This window comes from Panulirus ornatus, chromosome 19, assembly GCF_036320965.1.
Source record: "Panulirus ornatus isolate Po-2019 chromosome 19, ASM3632096v1, whole genome shotgun sequence".
In the NCBI taxonomy this organism is placed as follows: Eukaryota; Metazoa; Arthropoda; class Malacostraca; order Decapoda; family Palinuridae; genus Panulirus; species Panulirus ornatus.
Genome location: NC_092242.1, coordinates 50,770,167 through 50,795,921, shown reverse-complemented (window position 1 = coordinate 50,795,921; position 25,755 = coordinate 50,770,167). Strand labels below are relative to the sequence as shown.

At 40.4% G+C, this 25,755-nt stretch overlaps 1 protein-coding gene across 1 annotated transcript in view; it reads right to left on the bottom strand.

Annotated features, from left to right (window-relative positions):
- Nucleotides 1-25,392, bottom strand: part of abo (de-etiolated protein 1 abo) — a 91,082-nt gene extending 65,690 nt beyond the window's left edge. The window contains exons 1-3 of the mRNA XM_071673836.1: nucleotides 25,241-25,392; nucleotides 23,139-23,351; nucleotides 12,502-12,595 (exon numbers count right to left, since the gene is read on the bottom strand). Coding sequence (XP_071529937.1) covers nucleotides 12,502-12,595; nucleotides 23,139-23,347 — 303 coding nt within the window. The 5' untranslated portion in view covers nucleotides 23,348-23,351; nucleotides 25,241-25,392. The remainder of the gene's footprint in view (nucleotides 1-12,501; nucleotides 12,596-23,138; nucleotides 23,352-25,240) is intronic.
- Nucleotides 25,393-25,755: the final 363 nt, after the last annotated feature.

Below are 25,755 nucleotides of genomic sequence, written 5' to 3'. Positions count from 1 at the left end.
ACATATCCACTTTCTGGTTGTGATGTATATTTTACTTAAACTAGAACCTATCATCCACAGCTGGGCTCTACAAACTACTTCATGATTTACCTTGACCACTTCATATACCTGGTTCAGCCCAGGGCATTCCCCCTGCCAACATACAGATTGATCCAATTCATTTGTCCCCCAAGCATGTCTCTCACTCCAAAGAATATTCGGGTTCTAATAACTGAAAGCTTTCTTTACTCCATAATTCTACTCATTACTAGCCATAGATTCAACCAAGGCATGTGAAGCATCTGAGGTAAACCATGGAAAGGTCTGTGGGGCCTGGATGTGGACAGGGAGGTTTTGGTGCATTACACATGACAGCTGGAGACCGAGTGTGAGTGAGAGTGGCCTTTTTGTCTGTATTCCTGCTGCTGCCTTGCGGAAGTAGGGGATAGCGATGCTGTTTTCTTTTGGGGCGGGGAAGCGACAGGAATGGATGAAGGCAAGCAAGTATGAACATGTACGTGTGTATGTATGTAGTGTCTGCATATGTGTATGTATATGATGATATGTATATGTAAGTATATGATGATATGTATATGTATGTATATGTGCATATGTGGGCATTTATTTATATATATGTGTATATGAGTGGATGGGCCATTCTTCATCTGTTTCCTGATGCTACCTCACTGACGTGGGAAAAAGCGATCATGTACAATAAATGAATATAAATACTGGCTGTCATGTATAGTGTACCAAAACTAGAGCCCCCTCTTCATAACCACACCCCACAGACATTTCCACACTTTCCAGTGAACTCTTCATATGCCCTGGTTCACCTCACTGACAGCACACCATCTCTAGTAAACCAAATTGCTACAATCAGCTCTATCCCATGCACATCTAATTTTTTGCAAGATAAGGCCTCTGGCCTTTAAAGCATTTTTCACTCCATCTTTCCACATCTTTGGTTTTTTCCTTTTCCTTGTTCCCTCCACTTCTGACATATTTATCCCCTTTGTAATGCTTTCCTTACTCAACCTCTCCTTATATCTAAACCATTTTAACACACCTTCTTCAGCTCTCTCATACATACTCCTCTTACTCCCACACTTCCCCCTTACTCTATCACTCCTTATTCAGTTAACCCTCCTCATACCGCATACTGTTCTCACCCAATTCATTTCCAACAAATTCACTTTATTCCTTAGATCTTTGTTGCTGGCCTATGCCTTGCATCCATACAGTACCAACAGGATCACTATACCATCAGAAATAACCATCTTTACCCTCAAGGACAGTAATCTCCCATTCCACACATTCTTCAATGTGCCTAAGGCCTTTGCCCCCTTGGGCTCACTTCAGCTTCCATGTTTCCAACTGATGTCATACCTACTCCCAGGTATCTAAAACACTCCACTTCATCCAAGTTCTCTTCATTCAAACCCACATCCCCAACTAACCTGTCTCTTTTTAATGCCATACCTAATAACTATGTGAAAGTTTCACCTACAAGGAGTTCACAGCAAGTGGACAAATGCTCTATCTTGGTCTGCGGCCTGTTCAAACAGAAGTCACAACCAGGAAAGAAGTAATCTGGTGGATTCTTTGCACAGGAGTATCACTGCAGACAGATCTATTCACAACTAGAACGGGTGTTTTTCCTTCTATACACCTCACTGACAACTGAATCCTGAAGATTTGACAAAAACACCTCAGATAAAGGATTAGAATCAATGCAATAAGACTTATCACTTTCCTTTACCAAAGATTTGTTACGACATGATTCAGAATTTGGATTATTTTCAGGGATCAGTAACCCATACAGCACTACTAGTAGACAACTATTGGACACACTATGCCTTTCTGGCCTTAGGTAAGGAGTTAGAAAAAAGGATGTGTACCTTCGTTCCTGATCTCATGAGAAAAGAAAGGCTATTCCCTGACACAATCAATACTTCTTAATGCAGCTGTGGTATATAAAATAATCAAGGTTCAAATTTTGGCATAACAGCTTTAAGAAAACATTAAAACACACCTTAACAACTATGAAACAATGAAAAAACAAATAAAAGCTAATCATATTTCCTGTACTATGTGGAGACAATCACAAACTTAGCACGGGTACGTAACAAGATAGTGCAATTATTACATTTTGGTTATTGACAGACAAATCAGCACATATAAATTTAGGCCCATAATGGACCATGTTATACATGTACACTACCAGCAACATATAACTAGTTTAAACAACTGTAGAATAATGAAAAACAAATCAAAATTCACTTACTGTGTGGCTGGTTTCAGGTGATGGTGGAGGTGGTGGCAGAGACATTGTTCATGATATGGTGGAGGGTGATGGCAGAGAAAATTACAGAGTAAATTGCTAAACAAACAGGTGTTGTTTTAAGGCTACTGTGACTGCTGTAAGCTTTCAAAAAGTGTATATTACTCTCCAACACAATACTCCACATACGATCGGTCTACTGTAGTTGTAAAATAACTTTAAAGGCATATGATGAGGTCTCAATTGTAAGCAAATTATGACATCTTTTTTCAGATGGATGAATGCATTGTGACCCTTGAAAACTTATGTTACACTAGCAACCCCAATAGACTGCCTGACACTATTCTGTGGAAAATAAAAAAAAAATTGGGTTTTGAGATACACCAGACAAAACAGTGTTTTATCATATGACAACATGCTGGAGAATTTGAATATAATCCTCCAATTCTAGGTATTTTTATTGAACTGAATCAAAAAATATCTCATGAAACCATGCCCTGTCAAACTGTTCACATATAAGACTTTTGTTATCATTCCATATCATATCTTTATATTCTTACAATCTTTTTTGTACTTTTCCTTCCTGGTAATCAGGCAATGCTCTTGCAGTATGTTCTGACTGTCTCCTCTCCTCACCCCCCATAACAGTAGCCCAAGAGCTTTTGTAGTGAAAGGGTCTTAATGCTTCATGTTGGGCTGTGTCTGGATGACTTTATGCTTCATTTACTGAAGTCCTTGCCTGCTGAAGCTTGCTCAAAATGGGTCTACAAGGTGGGGAGACAAAGCAAAGCCCATATGTGGCAAATAAAGAAGATAAAAGAAAGTAAGGTCAGAAAAGTGAAGCATGAAGCAGCAACAAGAGAGGAAGCAGCCACCATTCTGCCCACATCACTTTAAAGAAGAATTTGACCTACAGTGATGAAAAAGGACATAGAAATGACACTTGGTATATACTGTGGTAAAAAGAGTGTTGTGTGGAAATTGCAGAGCCCCATTTGTGTTTGAAATGTCACATGAAAGAGACTGGCAAAATTTATTCACTGTCAGGCAGGCAAACTTGAGAAAATATCAAGTAAGCGTGGCAGTGTTGTATATGATAATGTTGAAGACAGCAAGGTACAAGTTGCACAGAAAAATATGCATATTGTTACAATTATAATGGTTCACTGTGTATTGTTGAATGGCTATGCTTAAGCTGCATCATGAAAAATGTGTGGATTGCTTGTGTTTGGGCATTCCATATACATTACTAAAAATTTGGACAGATATCTGGAGAAGGTTGACACTTCTATGAACATCTCAATCAAGAGGAAAATGTGCAACAGGAAGCTGTGGCAGGAGCTGTCATAAGTGTCACCATCAGATTTTGAAATCTGTGGATGATACCAACCTGGAAAATAAATCTACAACTGATATTGAATGTCTACAGCTTCAAACTGACATACACAAACTGAAGAACTTGCATCACAGGTGCCAAGTGAATTTTGATATCGATAAGTGCAAAGGTGTACACACCAATTCTAAAAATGAAAAGGCAAAATACGGTATGAATTCTGTTGATCTACGAAAGGTAAATGGGAAAAAAACTTTGGTGTAATAATGTCTGGTGACCTAAATTCAAGTAAGCAATGCACAGAAGCAGTAAAAGGGGCAAACAAAATTCTTGGATCATGGGTTGGGCTTTTGAATTTAAGTCTAGGGAAATTATCCTCACTCTTACCAATTCAATTAAAATGTCCTCAACATAAATATCTTGTTCAGCTTTGGTTACCCTACTTGAAAGAAGGGAGAGAGTGCACAGACAAACTATCAAGATGATTCCCAGACTAACAAACAAATCTTAGGAGAGCTAACTAATTGACTTTCTTTAGCTTAGAAAACATTATGAAGTCATCCAGTATAGTTATCTAAAATTATCAAAGACTTCAATAATCTCAGTCTAACAGAATACTTAAGGATAGAGTTGCCTGATTTCACTTGCAGTAATGGATACAAATTCATGGGTACATGGTTTACCTTAAATGATATGAAGTATTTTTTTCTTCAACAAGATTGTTAACATGAAATTAGAGAGGGTAAAAGCATCACAGTACCATAGATACATTTAAGCAAACTTGATATTTTGCTTCATATCCATGACAAACATTATTTGCACCTCCTCAGCTATCAGAAAAGTGTACAAGCTTTTTTCTTTGATCAATCTGTATGCCTTTCTACCCTTAAAACACTAATTCATGAATTTCAGTTCTCTTCCACTACCTTAAGAAGCCACAAACAAAAAGAACACAATAGTCTGTTGCTATATGTATTTTGTACACAAGGGACTACAGTCCTACATGCATAGAGGATATGAGCTAATATTTCCCATTCAATCTGAGCCATAAAATACTATAGGTCAATGGCAATAATAATTTATCCTCAAATATTTAACAGCTGTCAGTTACCCTAAAAACACAACAGGGGTGGGATTCTTTTCTAAGTGTACATCTGGCATTTATGATAGTGATAACCATGTAACTAGCAGCAGCAAACAAAAATGAACTGCTAAATACGAAGAAATAGGATGCAGCTTCAAGAGAGAGTTGGGAGTGGTATACAAGCAAGATGATGACTCATTCCCTTCTTTAGGTTAATCATTACCTTCTTTATTCTTATCTTGTGTTAGCTTGAAATCTTGTGCCCAAAGCCTGCAACTAACCAAAAGAGGTTGCCAAGGCACTGTAGCAATGACAGAGAGAGCGCACACCATTGAAGCCTATACTTAGACAGAACGAGGAGTTTAGCCATCAACAGAGGACAAAGAGGCCCCGTATTTACCAAGCTCCCTTAACAGGAGGAGAGGTTTTATTATTCTAAACATGATTTTATATTGTAAACATGTGGCTTATACCTAAATGCAGAGGAATATGTTTGGATGAACAGGGTAGGTCATTCTAAGCACTTTTAACTTATTCCATATGGGACAAGGCTTTCATTGGTGTGCCTATTCCATGAAAGGCACAGCTTTCATAGTTTTGTATTTGACACTGTTACATGCATGCCAATGGAGTTACTATTGTAAACAAAAGCTACTATCAGCCATGATACATTTACTCATACAAAAGTAACTACACATTATGCTCCATCATATCAATTTTACAATTCATTTATAGCTCAAGATGAAATAACAGTACAGTATCAGAATAATAGCAGAATGACAACAGGAATGTACATAAAAATATCAATCAGAGCACATAATTTAATTGGCCTTGAAATAGAGTGCAGGTTGTCCAGACTCCAAAATTATTGCATGTATGTTTCCATTCACTTCCAACGCAATCTGAGATCAGCCACTTATCAAGTTAATCTTCATTTGTTTTTGCACTGTTTCATAAAGGTATGTCTTGTATTTCTAATAGTTTAAACATGCCATAAGAGCCACCATAGATTTTCAGACATGCAGATTCATTTGCAAGTATATTTATTTATTTATTTTACTTTGTCGCTGTCTCCCGCGTTAGCGAGGTAGCGCAAGGACACAGACGAAAGAATGGCCCAACCCACCCACATACACATGTATATACATACACGTCCACACAGGCAAATATACATACCTATACATCTCAACGTGTACATATGATATATACTCACACATACATATACATATATACACATGTATGAAAAGGATTCACATTTACTCTTAACCTTCTTCTTTCACACGCTTTACCAAACTCAGTCACCAGCTTCTGCAGTTTCTCACATGAATCAGCCACCAGCGCTGTATCATCAGCGAACAAAAACTGACTCACTTCCCAAGCTCTCTCATCCCCAACAGACTTCATACTTGCCCCTCTTTCCAAAACTCTTGCATTCACCTCCCTAACAACCCCATCCATAAACAAATTAAACAACCATGGAGACATCACACACCCCTGCCGCAAACCTACATTCACTGAGAACCAATCACTTTACTCTTTTCCTACACGTACACATGCCTTACATCCTCGATAAAAACTTTTCCCTGTGAATTCACTTTTCATGTGAATAAGAGCAAGGTTATTAGGTACAGTAGGGTTGAGGGTCAAGTCAATTGGGAGGTAAGTTTGAATGGAGAAAAACTGGAGGAAGTAAAGTGTTTTAGATATCTGGGAGTGGATCTGGCAGCGGATGGAACCATGGAAGCAGAAGTGAATCATAGGGTGGGGGAGGGGGCGAAAATCCTGGGTGCCTTGAAGAATGTGTGGAAGTCGAGAACATTATCTCCGAAAGCAAAAATGGGTATGTTTGAAGGAATAGTGGTTCCAACAATGTTGTATGGTTGCGAGGCATGGGCTATGGATAGAGTTGTGTGCAGGAGGATGGATGTGCTGGAAATGAGATGTTTGAGGACAATATGTGGTGTGAGGTGGTTTGATCGAGTAAGTAATGTACGGGTAAGAGAGATGTGTGGAAATAAAAAGAGCGTGGTTGAGAGAGCAGAAGAGGGTGTTTTGAAATGGTTTGGGCAAATGGAGAGAATGAGTGAGGAAAGATTGACCAAGAGGATATATGTGTCGGAGGTGGAGGGAATGAGGAGAAGTGGGAGACCAAATTGGAGGTGGAAAGATGGAGTGAAAAAGATTTTGAGTGATCGGGGCCTGAACATTCAGGAGGGTGAAAGGCGGGCAAGGAATAGAGCGAATTGGATCGATGTGGTATACCGGGGTAGACGTGCTGTCAATGGATTGAATCTGGGCATGTGAAGCGTCTGGGGTAAACCTTGGAAAGTTGTGTGGGGCCTGGATGTGGAAAGGGAGCTGTGGTTTCGGGCATTATTGCATGACAGCTAGAGACTGAGTGTGAACGAATGGGGCCTTTGTTGTCTTTTCCTAGCGCTACCTCGCACACATGAGGGGGGAGGGGGATGTTATTACATGTGTGGCAAGGTGGCGATGGGAATGAATAAAGGCAGACAGTGTGAATTGTGTGCATGTGTATATATGTATGTGTCTGTGTGTGTATATATATGTGTACATTGAGATGTATGGGTATGTATATTTGCATGTGTGGACGTGTATGTATATACATGTGTATGGGGGTGGGTTGGGTCATTTCTTTCGTCTGTTACCTTGCGCTACCTCGCAAATGCGGGAGACAGCGACAAAGCAAAATAAATAAATATATAAATGAAAAGGATCACAATTTTGCGCGTGATCAAGATATTCCTATGAGTCCATGGGGAAAATGAAACACGAAAAGTTCCCAAGTGTACTTTCGTGTAATAATCACATCATCAGGGCCGACACAAGAGAGAAATATAACAGTCAGTTGATATACAACAAAGAGACGAAGCTAGGATGCCATTTGGTAAACATGTGATTGTCCAAAACATACAACGAGTGTTCATAAACTTATCATTTTACAAATCTTATCAACAATAAAGTTATCTAATTTGTATTAACCATCACTAATATTAAGATCATAATTCTTTGTGTATTTAATAACAGATATTATTTTCTAAAAGAAAGAACAGAGAAGGGGGCCAGGTGAGGATATTCCCTCAAAGGTCCAGTCCTCTGTTCTTAACGCTACCTTGCTAACGCGGGAAATGGCGAATAGTGTGAAAAAAAAAAATTTTAATAATAGAAGATTTAATGATATTTCTCTTGGTAATAGAGTTAGAATTAATAACTGAGATGGCGTTACTCCAGTCAATACAATGATCATAGTTTTTAACAAGATTAAACAAGGCATTTGATTCTTAATAAAGAAACTAACCATTTTGACAATTCATATGTGATGGAGCCTACTGAACTCACTATAGGTCTTGCTGGAAAATTCTGTTTATGTGTTTTGATAAGTCCATACATATATGGCAATGAAGGGGACAAAGATGACAAACTTTTGATAAGAGAAATGTTACCTCTCAACATCAAATGCCATGGTTAATCATGTTAAAAACTATGATCATTGTATTGACTGGAGTAACGCCATCTCAGTTATTAACTCTAACTCTATTACCAAGAGAAATATCATTGAATCTTCTATTATTAAATACACAAAGAATTATAATCTTAATATTAGTGATGGTCTATACACATTAGATAACTTTATTGTTGATAAGATTTGTAAAATGATAAGTTTATGAACGCTTGTTGTATGTTTTGGACAATCACATGTTTACCAAATGGTGTCCTAGCTTTGTCTCTTCGATGTATATCAACTGACTGTTATATTTCTTCCTTGTGTCTCCCCTGATGATGGGATTATTACACGAAAGTGCACTTGGGAACTTTTCGTGTTTCATTTTCCCCGTGGACTCATAGGAATACAAATGTATATATTTCATACTGTCTGCCTTTATTCATTCCTGTCGCCACCCCGCCACACATGAATAACAACCCCCTCCCCCCGTATGTGCGTGAGGTAGCGCTAGGAAAAGACAATAAAGGCCACATTTGTTCACACTCAGTCTCTAGCTGTCATGTATAATGTACTGAAACCACAGCTCCCTTTCCACATCTAGGCCCCACAGAACTTTCCATGGTTTACCCCAGATGCTTCACACGCCCTGGTTCAATCCATTGACAGCACATTGACCCCGGCAAACCACATCGTCCCAATTCACTCTATTCCTTGTACGCCTTTCACCCTCCTGCATGTTCAGGCCCCAATCACTCAAAATTTTTTTCACTCCATCTTTCTACCTCCAATTTGGTCTCCCACTTCTCCTCGTTCCCTCCACCTCTGACACATGTATCCTCTTGGTCAATCTTTCTTCACTCATTCTTTCCATGTGACCAAACCATTTCAAAACACCCTCTTCAGCTCTCTCAACCACACTCTTTTTATTACCACACATCTCTCTTACCTTATTATTACTTACTCGATCAAACCACCTCACACCACATATTGTCCTGAAACATCTCATTTCCAGCACATCCACAATCCTCCGCACAACTCTATCTATAGCACACGCCTTGCAACCATATAACATTGTTGGAACCACTATTCCTTCAAACATACCCATTTTTGCTTTCCAAGATAATGATCTCGACTTCCACATTCCCAGAACTTTCGCCCCCTCCCCCACCCTATGATTCACTTCCGCTTCCATGGTTCCATCCGCTGCCAAATCCACTCCCAGATATCTAAAACACTTCACTTCCTCCAGTTTTTCTCCATTCAAACTTACCTACCAATTGACTTGTCCCTCAACCCTACTGTACCTAATAACCTTGCTCTTATTCACATCTACTCTCAGCTTTCTTTTTCACAAACTTTACCAAATTCAGTCACCAGCTTCTGCAGTTTCTCACACGAATCAGCCACCAGCGCTGTATCATCAGCGAACAACAACTGACTCACTTCCCAAGCTCTCTCATCCACAACAGACTGCATACTTGCCCCTCTTTCCAAAACTCTCGCATTCACCTCCCTAACAACCCAATCCATAAACAAATTAAACAACCACGGAGACATCACACACCACACCCCTGCCTAAACCAACATTCACTGAGAAGCAATCACTTTCCTCTCTTCCTACATGTACACATGCCTTACATCCTCGATAAAAACTTTTCACTACTTCTAACAACTTACCTCCCACACCATATATTCTTAATACCTTCCACTGAGCATCTCTATCAATTCTATCATATGCCTTCTCCAGATCCATAAATGCTACATACAAATCCATTTGCTTTTCTAAGTATTTCTCACATACATTCTTCAAAGCAAACACCTGATCCACACACCCTCTACCACTTCTGAAACCACACTGCTCTTTCCCAGTCTGATGCTCTGTACATGCCTTCACCCTCTCAATCAATACCCTCCCATATAATTTCCCAGGAATACTCAACAAACTTATACCTCTGTAATTTGAGCACTCACTTTTATCCCCTTTGCCTTTGTACAATGGCACTATGCAAGCATTCTGCCAATCCTCAGGCACCTCACCATGAGTCATACATACATTAAATAACCTTACCAACCAGTCAACAATACAGTCACCCACTTTTTTAATAAATTCCACTGCAATACCATCCAAACCCGCTGCCTTGCCGGCTTTCATCTTCCGCAAAGCTTTTACTATCTCTTCTCTATTTACCAAATCATTCTCCCTAACCCTCTCACTTTGCACACCACCTCGACCAAAACACCCTATATTTGCCACTTAGGGGATTAAGAATACTTCCCACGTATTCCCTGCGTGTCGTAGAAGGCGACTAAAAGGGGAGGGAGCGGGAGGCTGGAAATCCTCCCCTCTCGTTTTTTTTTAATTTTCCAAAAGAAGGAACAGAGGGGGGCCGGGCGAGGATATTCCACAAAGGCCCAGTCCTCTGTTCTTAACGCTACCTCGCTAACGCGGGAAATGGCGAGTGGTTTGAAAGAAAGAAAGATCATCAAACACATTCAACAAACCTTCAAAATACTCACTCCATCTCCTTCTCACATCACCAAAACTTGTTATCACCTCTCCATTAGCCCACTTCACTGAAGTTCCCATTTGTTCCCTTGTCTCATGCACTTTGTTTACCTCCTTCCAAAACATCTTTTTATTCTCCCTAAAATTTAATGATACTCTCTCACCCCAACTCTCATTTGCCCTCTTTTTCACCTCTTGCACTTTTCTCTTGACCTCCTGCCTCTTTCTTTTATACATCTCCAACTCATTTGCATTATTTCCCTGCAAAAATCGTCCAAATGCCTCTCTCTTCTCTTTCACTAATAATCTTACTTCTTCATCCCACCACTCACCACCCTTTCTAATCTGCCCACTCTTCTTATGCCACAAGCATCTTTTGCGAAAGCCATAACTGCTTCCATAAATACATCCCATTCCTCCCCCACTCCCCGTATGTCCTTTGCTCTCACCTTTTTCCATTCTGTACTCAGTCTCTCCTGGTACTTCCTCACACATGTCTCCTTCCCAAGCTCACTTACTCTCACCACTCTCTTCACCCCAACATTCTCTCTTCTTTTCTGAAAACCTCTACAAATCTTCACCTTCACCTCCACAAGATAATGATCAGACATCCCTCCAGTTGCACCTCTCAGCACATTAACATCCAAAAGTCTCTCTTTCACTCACCTATCAATCAACATGGAATTCAATAACGCTCTCTGGCCATCTCTCCTACTTACATACGTATGCTTATGTATATCTCTCTTTTTAAACCAGGTATTCCCAGTCACCAGTCCTTTTTTAGCACATAAATCTACAAGCTCTTCACCATTTCCATTTACAACACTGAACATCTCATGTACACCAATTATTCCCTCAACTGCCACATTACTCACCTTTGCATTGAAATCACCCATCACTATAACCCGGTCTCGTGCATCAAAACTACTAACACACTCACTCAGCCGCTTTCAAAACACTTGCCTCTCATGATGTTTCTTCTCATGCCCAGGTGCATATGCATCAATAATCACCCATCTCTCTCCATCAACTTTCAGTTTTACCCATATCAATCTAGAATTTACTTTCTTACACTGTATCACATACTCCCACAACTCCTGTTTCAGGAGTAGTGCTACTCCTTCCCTTGCTCTTGTCCTCTCACTAACTCCTGACATTTACTCCCAAGACATTCCCAAACCACTCTTCCCCTTTACCCTTGAGCTTCGTTTCACTCAGAGCCAAAACATCCAGGTTCCTTTCCTCAAACATACTACCTATCTCTCCTTTTTTCTCATCTTGGTTACATCCACACACATTTAGACACCCCAATCTGAGCCTTCAAGGAGGATGAGTACTCCCCGCATGACTCCTTCTTCTGTTTCCCCTTTTAGAAAGTTAAAATACAAGGAGGGGAGGGTTTCCAGCCCCCTGCTCCCGTCCCCTTTAGTCGCCTTCTATGACATGTGAGGAATGTGTAGGAAGTATTCTTTCTCCCCTATCTACACATTCGCAAGTGTGTAGATTAAAAACAAATGTGCAATACCACCATCACCCTGCCATCATCCAAAGAGAGTTTGAGGCTTTCTACAGCAAAAAGGTGGTATATTTCACTTTCATATATTTGACTGTTTCTCAGTTGTTAAGGTATATTTCAAATTTTCTAAAAATCATTTTGCAAAGATCTGGGTTTCCATTTTTTGTCTTCCCCAGCTGCAATGAGGTTGGGCATATCTATGGTCACACAGAATGGGTTAGAGAATCTAGGTGACAAATCCATCATAACTTTTATGTAGGACCTCCTTTGTAAAAATTTTTTCCTCATATAATTCATGTTACAGTGAGCTGTTATCTCTTAATAAAAGCTTACCTCACACCAGTGAAGTATGTCTGCAGCAGCTGAAGGCCCCATGTAACGATAGATTTCTATACTGGTTTGGTCTGCTGAAAATGCAATGAGGAATCTGGAAAGAAATAATCTTACATGACATTCAACTACAACTACATGTAGTGCAATGAAAAAGAGTAAAATGCAGAATAAGCTAGCATTTTGCAAAAAGACCATTACTGAAGCTAAGATTTAAGATGTACACTTTGAAGATTGAGACGAATTTGTTACATATGTAGAGAATAAGATGTAACATATCTGGTGCATATAAAACAAGGGAATGATAAAAATAATCTCCATCCCTTTTTGGTAAACATCTAATCATACTTTTGGAAAGAATTAGCATACCAAATATAGAAAGAATGGTTCCACATATGGTGCTAACAATGCCATAGGAAATACTGCATTTATGGCTGTACATACATTTCCCAGCTGAAGGAAACGTAAAAGATATTACTGAGTCACATTTGCCTCAGCTGCAGAGAAGAAAAAAAGAATTACTGGGGCATATATCTTCCAGATGCAGTGAGAGGGGTTAGACAGCCATGTTGACATTATACACCCTTGATCCAAACTTATCTTCACCTGTAATCCCTCATCTCCATCCCTTCCTACACACACATACAAGCCTTAATCTCTCCATGAAAACCTTTCATGCTTCCAATGCCTTTCCTCCCTCACCATATATTCACAGCACCTTTTACAAAATCTATATCCATGAATGACATATACAAGTCCCTCTTTCTCCAAGAATTTCTCAAATAATTTCTTCAAAACAAACACCTAGTCCTCATATCCTCTACCACTCCTGAAGCCAAATCTGATACTCTGTGCATGCTACCATCCTCTCAATCAACACTCCCATACAACTTACCAGGTATACTTGACAGACTTATACATCCGTAATTTGAGCACTTACTTTTCCCTATTGATTTTATGCAATGCATTCTACAGGCATTCCACTCATCCTCTCAAGGACCTTACACTTTAGCCAGAAAGACAATGAAAATCCTGAATAGCTAATCAACAACACTGTCATTGATTTTATTGTACAGGAAAAGTTTGTTTCAGTGTTTTTGTGGCTGGTGTCAGTATAGCCTGTTACTATGTAGTAGAGTGCTTTGTTTTGGGTTTTCTAAACCCTATGGATGTGATGTTGACTAACTTTAGGGGCCCTTCCAAGGATAACATTATTCATTGTGGTACAGATAATTTATTTATGAACTGCATTTATGGATTCATTTCGTATTTTGAATGTGGTATTTGTCAATGATTTTGGTGTGGTAGTTCCAACAATGTTATATGGTTGCAAGGCAAGAGCTATAGATAGGGTTGTATGGAGGAGGGTGGATGTGTTGGAAATGGAAAGTTTGTGGACAATATATGGTGTGAGGTGGTTTGATCGAGTAAGTAATGAGAGGATAAGAGAGATATGTGAAAATAAAAAGAGCAGGGTTGAGAAAGCAGAAGAGGGTGTGTTGAAATGATTTGGACATATGTAGAGAATGAGTGAGGAAAGACTGACAAAGAGGATATATGTATCAGAGGTGAAGGGAACAAGGAGAAGCAGGAGACCAAATTGGAGGAGGAAGGATGGAGTGAAAAAGATTTTGAGCTATTGGGGCCTGAACATTCCGTAGGGTGAGAGGTGTACAAGGAATAGAGTGAATAGGAATGATGTGCTATACTGGGGTCAATGTGCTGTCATCAGACTGAACCAAGGCATGAGAAGTGTCTGGGGTAAACCATGGAAAGGTCTATGGAGCCTGGATGCAGAAAGGGAGCTGTGGTTTCGGTGCATTACACATGACAGCTACAGACTGAGTGCGAATGAATGTGGCCTTGTGTCTTTTCATGGCGCTACCTTGCTGGGGTGGGGGAGTTGCTGTTTTCTGCATGACGAGGTGGTGAAGGGAATGGGTGAAGGTAGCAAGTATGAATATGTGCATGTATATATATATATATATATGTCTCCATATATTTTTTTTTTTTTTCTTTTATTTTTTTATACTTTGTCGCTGTCTCCCGCGTTTGCGAGGTAGCGCAAGGAAACAGACGAAAGAAATGGCCCCCCCCCCATACACATGTACATACACACGTCCACACACGCAAATATACATACCTACACAGCTTTCCATGGTTTACCCCAGACGCTTCACATGCCCTGATTCAATCCACTGACAGCACGTCAACCCCTGTATACCACATCGCTCCAATTCACTCTATTCCTTGCCCTCCTTTCACCCTCCTGCATGTTCAGGCCCCGATCACACAAAATCTTTTTCACTCCATCTTTCCACCTCCAATTTGGTCTCCCTCTTCTCCTCGTTCCCTCCACCTCCGACACATATATCCTCTTGGTCAATCTTTCCTCACTCATTCTCTCCATGTGCCCAAACCATTTCAAAACACCCTCTTCTGCTCTCTCAACCACGCTCTTTTTATTTCCACACATCTCTCTTACCCTTACGTTACTTACTCGATCAAACCACCTCACACCACACATTGTCCTCAAACATCTCATTTCCAGCACATCCATCCTCCTGCGCACAACTCTATCCATAGCCCACGCCTCGCAACCATACAACATTGTTGGAACCACTATTCCTTCAAACATACCCATTTTTGCTTTCCGAGATAATGTTCTCGACTTCCACACATTTTTCAAGGCTCCCAAAATTTTCGCCCCCTCCCCCACCCTATGATCCACTTCCGCTTCCATGGTTCCATCCGCTGACAGATCCACTCCCAGATATCTAAAACACTTCACTTCCTCCAGTTTTTCTCCATTCAAACTCACCTCCCAACTGACTTGACCCTCAACCCTACTGTACCTAATAACCTTGCTCTTATTCACATTTACTCTTAACTTTCTTCTTCCACACACTTTACCAAACTCAGTCACCAGCTTCTGCAGTTTCTCACATGAATCAGCCACCAGCGCTGTATCATCAGCGAACAACAACTGACTCACTTCCCAAGCTCTCTCATCCCCAACAGACTTCATACTTGCCCCTCTTTCCAGGACTCTTGCATTTACCTCCCTAACAACCCCATCCATAAACAAATTAAACAACCATGAAGACATCACACACCCCTGCCGCAAACCTACATTCACTGAGAACCAATCACTTTCCTCTCTTCCTACACGTACACATGCCTTACATCCTCGATAAAAACTTTTCACTGCTTCTAACAACTTTCCTCCCACACCATATATTCTTAATACCTTCCACAGAGCATCTCTATCAACTCTATCATATGCCTTCTCCAGATCCATAAATGCTACATACAAATCCATTTGCTTTTCTAAGTATTTCTCACATACATTCTTCAAAGCAAACACCTGATCCACACATCCTCTACCACTTCTGAAACCGCACTGCTCTTCCCCAATCTGATGCTCTGTACATGCCTTCACCCTCTCAATCAATACCCTCCCATATAATTTACCAGGAATACTCAACAAACTTATACCTCTGTAATTTGAGCACTCACTCTTATCCCCTTTGCCTTTGTACAATGGCACTATGCACGCATTCCGCCAATCCTCAGGCACCTCACCATGAGTCATACATACATTAAATAACCTTACCAACCAGTCAACAATACAGTCACCCCCTTTTTTTAATAAATTCCACTGCAATACCATCCAAACCTGCTGCCTTGCCGGCTTTCATCTTCCGCAAAGCTTTTACTACCTCTTCTCTGTTTACCAAATCATTTTCGACGATGAAGGCCTGCACTGTGGCTGAGAGATTGACTTGAGGAGGCAGAAGTGATATTGTGACAGTGATTGTGTCAGCGTCGCGTCGCCTCGCCGCAGTGTATCGAGACAGACTTCCCCAGAACTTTTAAAGGGGAAGTAAATGTTTATAGTTGTGTTACTGGAGTGATAGTTTTCATGCATGGTGTTTTTGACAAGAAAATAGTGAAGTTGGAGAAAAATGTAGCTTAGACATTGAAGCTTATTGATACAGTGGTGAAATTGATGAGAACTGCTATTGACGTTTGTGTGAATAAATTGTACATTTCCTTTTCCATAGCCAGAGGTTGAAACCATTATGTGACATTCTTTTTTTTCATTCATTTCAAGCTAAAAGTTTGTTTTCTTAATTGTTTCTTACATTTTTCATATGTATATATATGTATGTGTGTGTGTGTGTGTGTATGTGCGTATGTGTGTGTATGTGTGTGTGTGTATATGTATATATATATGTATATTATCCCTGGGGATAGGGGTGAAAGAATACTTCCCACGTATTCCTCGCGTGTCGTAGAAAGCGACTAGAGGGGACGGGAGCGGGGGGCCGGAAATCCTCCCCTCCTTGTATTACTTTCTAAAATGGGAAACAGAAGAAGGAGTCACGCGGGGAGTGATCATCCTCCTCGAAGGCTCAGAGTGGGGTGCCTAAATGTGTGTGGATGTAACCAAGATGTGAAAAAAGGAGAGATAGGTAGTATGTTTGAGGAAAGGAACCTGGATGTTTTGGCTCTGAGTGAAACGAAGCTCAAGGGTAAAGGGGAAGAGTGGTTTGGAAATGTCTGGGGAGTGAAGTCAGGGGTTAGTGAGAGGACAAGAGCAAGGGAAGGAGTAGCAATACTCCTGAAACAGGAGTTGTGGGAGTATGTGATAGAATGTAAGAAAGTAAATTCTCGATTAATATGGGTAAAATTGAAAGTTGATGGAGAGAGGTGGGTGATTATTGGTGCATATGCACCTGGGCATGAGAAGAAAGATCAAGAGAGGCAAGTGTTTTGGGAGCAGCTGAATGAGTGTGTTAGCGGTTTTGATGCACGAGACCGGGTTATAGTGATGGGTGATTTGAATGCAAAGGTGAGTAATGTGGCAGTTGAGGGAATAATTGGTATGCATGGGGTGTTCAGTGTTGTAAATGGAAATGGTGAAGAGCTTGTAGATTTATGTGCTGAAAAAGGACTGATGATTGGGAATACCTGGTTTAAAAAGCGAGATATACATAAGTATACTTATGTAAGTAGGAGAGATGGCCAGAGAGCGTTATTGGATTACGTGTTAATTGACAGGCGTGCGAAAGAGAGACTTTTGGATGTTAATGTGCTGAGAGGTGCAACTGGAGGGATGTCTGATCATTATCTTGTGGAGGCTAAGGTGAAGATTAGTATGGGTTTTCAGAAAAGAGGAGTGAATGTTGGGGTGAAGAAGGTGGTGAGAGTAAGTGAGCTTGGGAAGGAGACCTGTGTGGGGAAGTACCAGGAGAGACTGTGTACAGAATGGAAAAAGGTGAGAACAATGGAAGTAAGGGGAGTGGGGGAGGAATGGGATGTATTTAGGGAATCAGTGATGGATTGCGCAAAAGATGCTTGTGGCATGAGAAGAGTGGGAGGTGGGCTGTTTAGAAAGGGTAGTGAGTGGTGGGATGAAGAAGTAAGAGTATTAGTGAAAGAGAAGAGAGAGGCATTTGGACGATTTTTGCAGGGAAAAAATGCAATTGAGTGGGAGAAGTATAAAAGAAAGAGACAGGAGGTCAAGAGAAAGGTGCAAGAGGTGAAAAAAAGGGCAAATGAGAGTTGGGGTGAGAGTCTATCAGTAAATTTTAGGGAGAATAAAAAGATGTTCTGGAAGGAGGTAAATAGGGTGCGTAAGACAAGGGAGCAAATGGGAACTTCAGTGAAGGGCGTAAATGGGGAGGTGATAACAAGTAGTGGTGATGTGAGAAGGAGATGGAATGAGTATTTTGAAGGTTTGTTGAATGTGTCTGATGACAGAGTGGCAGATATAGGGTGTTTTGGTCGAGGTGGTGTGCAAAGTCTCCATATATATATATATATATTTGTTTATGGATGAGGTTGTTAGGGAGGTGAATGCAAGAGTTTTGGAAAGAGGGGCAAGTATGCAGTCTGTGGATGAAAGAGCTTGAGAAGTGAGTCAGTTGTTGTTCCCTGATGATACAGCACTGGTGGCTGATTCGGGAGAGAAACTGCAGAAGTTGGTGACTGACTTTGGTAAAGTGTGTGAGAGGAGAAAGTTGAGAGTAAATATGAATAAGAGGAAGGTTATTAGGTTCAGTAGGGTTGAGAGGCAGGTTAATTTGGAGGTAAATTTGAATGGAGAAAAATTGGAGGAAGTGAAGTGTTTTAGATATCCGGGAGTGGACTTAGCAGCAGATGGAACCATGGAAGCGGAAGTGAGTCACAGGGTGGGGGAGGGGGTAAAGGTTCTGGGAGCATTGAGGAATGTGTGAAAGGCGAGAATGTTATCTTGGATAGCAAAAATGGGTATGTTTGAAGGAATAGTGTTCCAACAATGTTATGTGGTTGTGAGGCATGGGCTATAGATAGGGCTGTGCAGAGGAGGGTCGATGTGTTGTAAATGAAATGTATGAGGACAATATATGGTGTGAGGTGGTTTGATCAAGTAAGTAATGAAAGGTTAAGGAAGATGTGTGGTAATAAAAAGAGTATGGTTGACAGAGCAGAAGAGGGTGTATTGAAATGGTTTGGACACATGGAGAGAATGAGTGAGAAAGATTGACAAAGAGGATATATGTGTCAGAGGTGGAGGGAACGAGGAGAAGTGGGAGACCAAATTGGAATGACTAAATTTCTAAGCCCTCTCATCCACAACAGACTGCATACTAGTCCCTCTCTCCAAAACTCTTGCACTTCCCAATCCAACCTATCCATAAACAAATTAAACAACCATGGAGACATCATACACCCATGCAGCAAACCGACATTCACTGGGAACAAATCACTTTCCTCTCTTCCTACTTGTACACATGCCTTGCATCCTTGGTAAAAACTTTTTACGGCTTCCAGCAACTTACCTCCCACACCATATACTCTTAAAACCTTCCACAAAGCATCTCTATCAAGCCTATCATATGTCTTCTCCAGATCCATAAATGCTAAATACAAATCCATCGGTTTTTCTAAGTATTTCTCACACACATTTTTCAAAGCAAACACCTGATCCACACATCCTCTACCACTTCTGAAACCACACTGCTCTTCCCCAATCTAATGCTCTGTTTCTGCCTTTACCCCTCTCAATCAATACCTTCCCATGTAATTTCCCAGGAATACTCGACAAACTTATGCCTCTGTAATTTGAAGTCACCTTCATCCCCTTTGCCTTTGTACAATGGCACTATGCATGCATTCCGCCAATCCTCAGGCACTTCACCATGATCCAAAATACACAGAATATCTTTACCAATCAATCAATAAGACAGTTATCCCCCTTTTTTAATAAATTCCAGTGCAATACCATCCAAACCCATTGCCTTACTGGCTTTCACCTTCTGCAAAGCTTTCGCTACCTCTTCTCTGTTTACCAAACCATTCTCCCTGACCTTCTCACTTTGTGAACCATCCAGACCAAAATACCGTATATCTGCCACTTTATCATCAAACACATTCAGCACACCTTCAAAATACTCATTCCATCTCCTTCTCACTTCATCACTATTTATCATTACCTCCCCATTTGCCCCCCTTCATCAATGCTCCCATTTGTTCTCTAGTCTTACGTGTGTTATTTACCTCCTTCCAAAACAGCTTTTTATGTATGTGCTTGTGCGTAAAGGTATATATATGTGTATGTGTGTGGATGTGTCTTTCTTTGTCTGTTTCCTGACACTACCTAGAATACACATATCTAGGTACACTTACCTGAGCTAGGAACCCATTTCATCGACCAACCCCTAGGAGTTGATGAAAAGTTAGGTTGAGTGTTGACTGACTGCCAAAACCAAGACAAACAATTGTGCAAGAGAAATTGTTTCTTTAATTATGAAATTAGCCACAATAGTTGCTGTGTTAATCTGGCTTTCCATATTGATCATGCAGTTACCCTCTCTTTGACAATTTATGGGGTGAATATGGCAGGTGATACCTTTCCCAGTTGCGTTATTAGGTTGCTAGTAGAATGTATGGATAAGAGACTGAATCATATATCAAGTGGAAACAAAATATGCCAAAAAACTTTGGTAGTCTACTGGCAGTTGTAGCACTTCACAGCAGTCCAGTGTACTGCCATGTAGCAAATCAAGGTTTAAGAAACTAGAAATGGATAGCCCCACATATGCACTGTTACTGCTGACTAATCAAGTTGGTGAAGTTGGCCCAAAGACTTTGTAAGCATAGTCAGCAATGAATTTGGAAGCATATCTATCAGACAAGGGAGCATATGGGAACTTCAGTGAAGGGCGCAAATGGGGAGGTGATAACAAGTAGTGGTGATGTGAGGAGATGGGGTGAGTATTTTGAAGGTTTGTTGAATGTGTTTGATGATAGAGTGGCAGATATAGGGTGTTTTGGTCGAGGTGGTGTGCAAAGTGAGAGGGTTAGGGAAAATGATTTGGTAAACAGAGAAGAGGTAGTAAAAGCCTTGTGGAAGATGAAAGCCAGCAAGGCAGCAGGTTTGGATGGTATTGCAGTGGAATTTATTAAAAAAGGGGGTGACTGTATTGTTGACTGGTTGGTAAGGTTATTTAATGTATGTATGACTCATGGTGAGGTGCCTGAGGATTGGCAGAATGCGTGCATAGTGCCATTGTACAAAGGCAAAGGGGATAAGAGTGAGTGCTCAAATTACAGAGGTATAAGTTTGTTGAGTATTCCTGGTAAATTATATGGGAGGGTATTGATTGAGAGGGTGAAGGCATGTACAGAGCATCAGATTGGGGAAGAGCAGTGTGGTTTCAGAAGTGGTAGAGGATGTGTGGATCAGGTGTTTGCTTTGAAGAATGTATGTGAGAAATACTTAGAAAAGCAAATGGATTTGTATGTAGCATTTATGGATCTGGAGAAGGCATATGATAGAGTTGATAGAGATGCTCTGTGGAAGGTATTAAGAATATATGGTGTGGGAGGCAAGTTGTTAGAAGCAGTAAAAAGTTTTTATCGAGGATGTAAGGCATGTGTACGTGTAGGAAGAGAGGAAAGTGATTGGTTCTCAGTGAATGTAGGTCTGCGGCAGGGGTGTGTGATGTCTCCATGGTTGTTTAATTTGTTTATGGATGGGGTTGTTAGGGAGGTGAATGCAAGAGTTTTGGAAAGAGGGGCAAGTATGAAGTCTGTTGTGGATGAGAGAACTTGGGAAGTGAGTCACTTGTTCGCTGATGATACAGTGCTGGTGGCTGATTCATGTGAGAAACTGCAGAAGCTGGTGACTGAGTTTGGTAAAGTGTGTGAAAGAGGAAAGTTAAGAGTAAATGTGAATAAGAGCAAGGTTATTAGGTACAGTAGGGTTGAGGGTCAAGTCAATTGGGAGGTAAGTTTGAATGGAGAAAAACTGGAGGAAGTAAAGTGTTTTAGATATCTGGGAGTGGATCTGGCAGCGGATGGAACCATGGAAGCGGAAGTGAATCATAGGGTGGGGGAGGGGGCGAAAATCCTGGGAGCATTGAAGAATGTGTGGAAGTTGAGAACATTATCTCGGAAAGCAAAAATGGGTATGTTTGAAGGAATAGTGGTTCCAACAATGTTGTATGGTTGCGAGGCATGGGCTATGGATAGAGTTGTGCGCAGGAGGGTGGATGTGCTGGAAATGAGATGTTTGAGGACAATGTGTGGTGTGAGGTGGTTTGATCGAGTAAGTAATGTGAGGGTAAGAGAGATGTGTGGAAATAAAAAGAGCATGGTTGAGAGAGCAGAAGAGGGTGTTTTGAAATGGTTCGGGCACATGGAGAGAATGAGTGAGGAAAGATTGACCAAGAGGATATATATGTCGGAGGTGGAGGGAAAGAGGAGAAGTGGGAGGCCAAATTTGAGGTGGAAAGATGGAGTGAAAAAGATTTTGTGTGGTCGGGGCCTGAACATGCAGGAGGGTGAAAGGAGGGCAAGGAATAGAGTGAATTGGATCGATGTGGTATACCGGGGTTGACGCGCTGTCAGTGGATTGAATCAGGGCATGTGAAGTGTCTGGGGTAAACCATGGAAAGTTGTGAGGGGCCTGGATGTGAAAAGGAAGCTGTGGTTTCGGGCATTATTGCATGACAGCTAGAGACTGAGTGTGAACGAATGGGGCCTTTGTTGTATTTTCCTAGTGCTACCTCGCACACATGAGGGGGGAGGGGGATGGTATTCCATGTGTGGCGAGGTGGCGATGGGAATAAATAAAGGCAGACAGTGTGAATTGTGTGCATGGGTATATATGTATGTGTCTGTGTGTGTATATATATGTGTACAATGAGATGTATAGGTATGTATATTTGCGTGTGTGGACGTGTATGTATATACATTGTGTATGGGGTGGGTTGGGCCATTTCTTTCATCTGTTTTCCTTGCGCTACCTCGCAAACGCGGGAGACAGCGACAAAGCAAAATATAATAAATATATCTATCAGTGAGTCTTTGTAAGCATATTCAGCCATCAAAATCTTTAAACAAGTAATGGACATCATAGTAGATGAATATGAATGTATATGAGACCTCTGCTCTATTCTATTCTGCTGAAAAAACTTCTTTCCTATTCATTTGGCATGGGTTAAGGGCAAAAAGTAAAAAAAAAGAATAACACGTAACTTACCAAAGATATTTAAAACCAAACAACTGCATAACTAAGATACATGAAACTCAAAGGCTAAAATGTGAAACTATGTTGTTATGCATAGTTCCTCTATGAGTTTTACCTTCCATCAGGACTGAATTTCCTCAAGAAACATGGTGGCTTCTGAACATTTGTGACGGTGAAGTTTGGGGTAACATTTTGATAAAAGAAGCGATCTGTGTGCATCTGACAGTGTGACTGCTTGTGTATTTCACGATGGAAGAGTCGAACAACCAAGTTTTGCGGTGGAATCCTAAGCACTCCAATGCCAGGCTCATTTTTCACATTCATGGTTCTGTTAGGAATCATAAATTATTACAAATCTATATTAAACATACATCTGGGATAGAACTCATACGAGTTTAGTTTTCCAACAACCTACACTAAAATATTCTTCATCAATGCATTCAATGATTATCACCACATCCAAGAGTGAGGTAAAAAAAGAAAAAAATGTGAAAGTTGTATTAAACTAAACAGTATAACATCATTTGTCTGATAACCTTGGAGCCAAGCAGTTGCCAAATTACAAATTCTACCTTACAGTGCATATATTGCTACTGGAACATGATAGCAGATTGAATTAGTTATAACTTAACCATAGAAATCTTATCCATTTTTCATTTGTAAGGCAGCCAAAGTGGCACAGTCAACTGTATTCCCCAATCATGGTTATCTCAGGTTCACTACATTCAATCTGCACCTTTCCATTACCCTGAATGGTTTGCTCCCTTTCAACAAAACTCTCGCCATGCTAAGTATCATAAACATCTTTTAAAAACTCTAACCATGCTAAGTATTACATATATCATACAGAGGATGGGTGAAACGTAATACTTTGAGGTGATTCAGGAAAGTGGAAAGAATGCATGACTGGGAGTTCATGATATCTATCCCAATGTTTACCTCTTAACCCTTGTGATGCATGATGCAATCCATTGTGTCTCCTCAAAATGAGGAATATTAACCAAGATTAGATTGCCCCTGTCATCTTTCGTGCATCAATTTGTAAGTTGTTTTTTAAAAAGATTATATATTTACATTACTTATTAATCATCTAACCTCACATACTCCCTCTTCTTCATAGACCTCCTCACTATCAGGTCATCTTTCAAAAGATCCTTATCTTTATACCACACAACAATTACAGAGCACTAAAACCAAGAACCCAAAAAACGAAACATTCACATCCTTAAATGGATGAATCATCATTCTCCTTTCATACTGATCTCTTAAACAACTACACCAAATACCACAAAATAACTGCTGTCATGGCAACTTGTGGAACAAGGGTATTTAAATATGACATAATCAGTGCGTGCGATTTGTGATATCATAAAAAGATATAAGTACTACCTAATAAGATATGTCAACAAAAGACAGTGTAGGAAAAAGTTTTTCAGTTTACTTGAAAAACACTTTTTCAGAGACAAAGCAGCACAGCGTTGTGTCATCAGATTGGAGACTGTGAAGCTCATCAAATAATACACTTTTTCAGAGACAAAGCAGCACAGCGTTGTATCATCAGATTGGAGACTGTGAAGCTCATCAAATAATACATGAAGAAAAATAAAATGCTTATACACAAAATTCACTGCTAGAATGGGTCTCCAAATGTATTACAGGTGATTTCACCAACTCTACTGCAGTCCTCTTCAATTTCAGTGGTTTCGGAGTTTAGGGATACCATTTTAAACCAATGTAAGAACTACAGTGCATGCATGACTCTGCCTACATGGTGTCTCCCAACCAACAGGTTGGATCTGATTACAAAAGGATGTTAAGCTATGTTAGGTTCTACTGGCACGAGAGAGATCTGTTGCCACTCAGGACAAAATTGCACCCTTAGGTATGACCCTGCCTACACTATCCCACCTCACTTTCAACCCGTAAACTGAGTTAGATTTGTATGATTGACGCATACTGTTTCATTTACACTATGGCTTGTGTGGCGACTCAATTACCTATTCCAGGTAGAGATCTTGTCCAGAGTGGCGCCGGAAGCACTTAGGTCCCAAACCAAACCAACCTAACTTGCAAGCTGGTAGATACCAAGCCGCCAGAGTCATACTGGGGAAAGCATGCATCACTGTCCTGACTATAAACTGTCTTCTATAGCGCCGGTAACGATTCGTTCTCCTATCACTTCCGCTGGTATTGAATCAAAGGTCAGACGTTTCCTACCTCCCCTTAAGCGACTGGAACAATGCTTTGCGATGTTCTTTAAGTCTGAAGACAGCACAAGCAGCAAGAAATATACACCAATTCGATACTTAATACAATAATGAACTTATATATGGTTAAAATAGCTTTTCATTTGCTTCCTGAGATCTTGTTGTTTACATATCTGAAGTTCGTAGAAGATCGTTCGTCATTACTATCCAAAATCCAGCTTGACTGTAAATCCAGATTTACTGTAAGGCTAAAAAAGCTATGAAACAACAACAATCCGTATTGGTTTCCCAACCTAGGGGTCGTCAAGTATTTGTCTTGAGGTCACGAAGCCATAAGAATTTCTCCATCGCTGTCAAAGCAAAAATATATGATACAAAGTTAAAGTAGGCAACTGATTCTTTCGTCAGTGTATGTTCGGAAAGTGTTATCAAGCTTTAGTTGCTTAACTCTTTTATGAACAGTAACCCTAATTCACACAATTACCCTATTCTTATGATTATAAAAGATACTTACTCACAAATAAG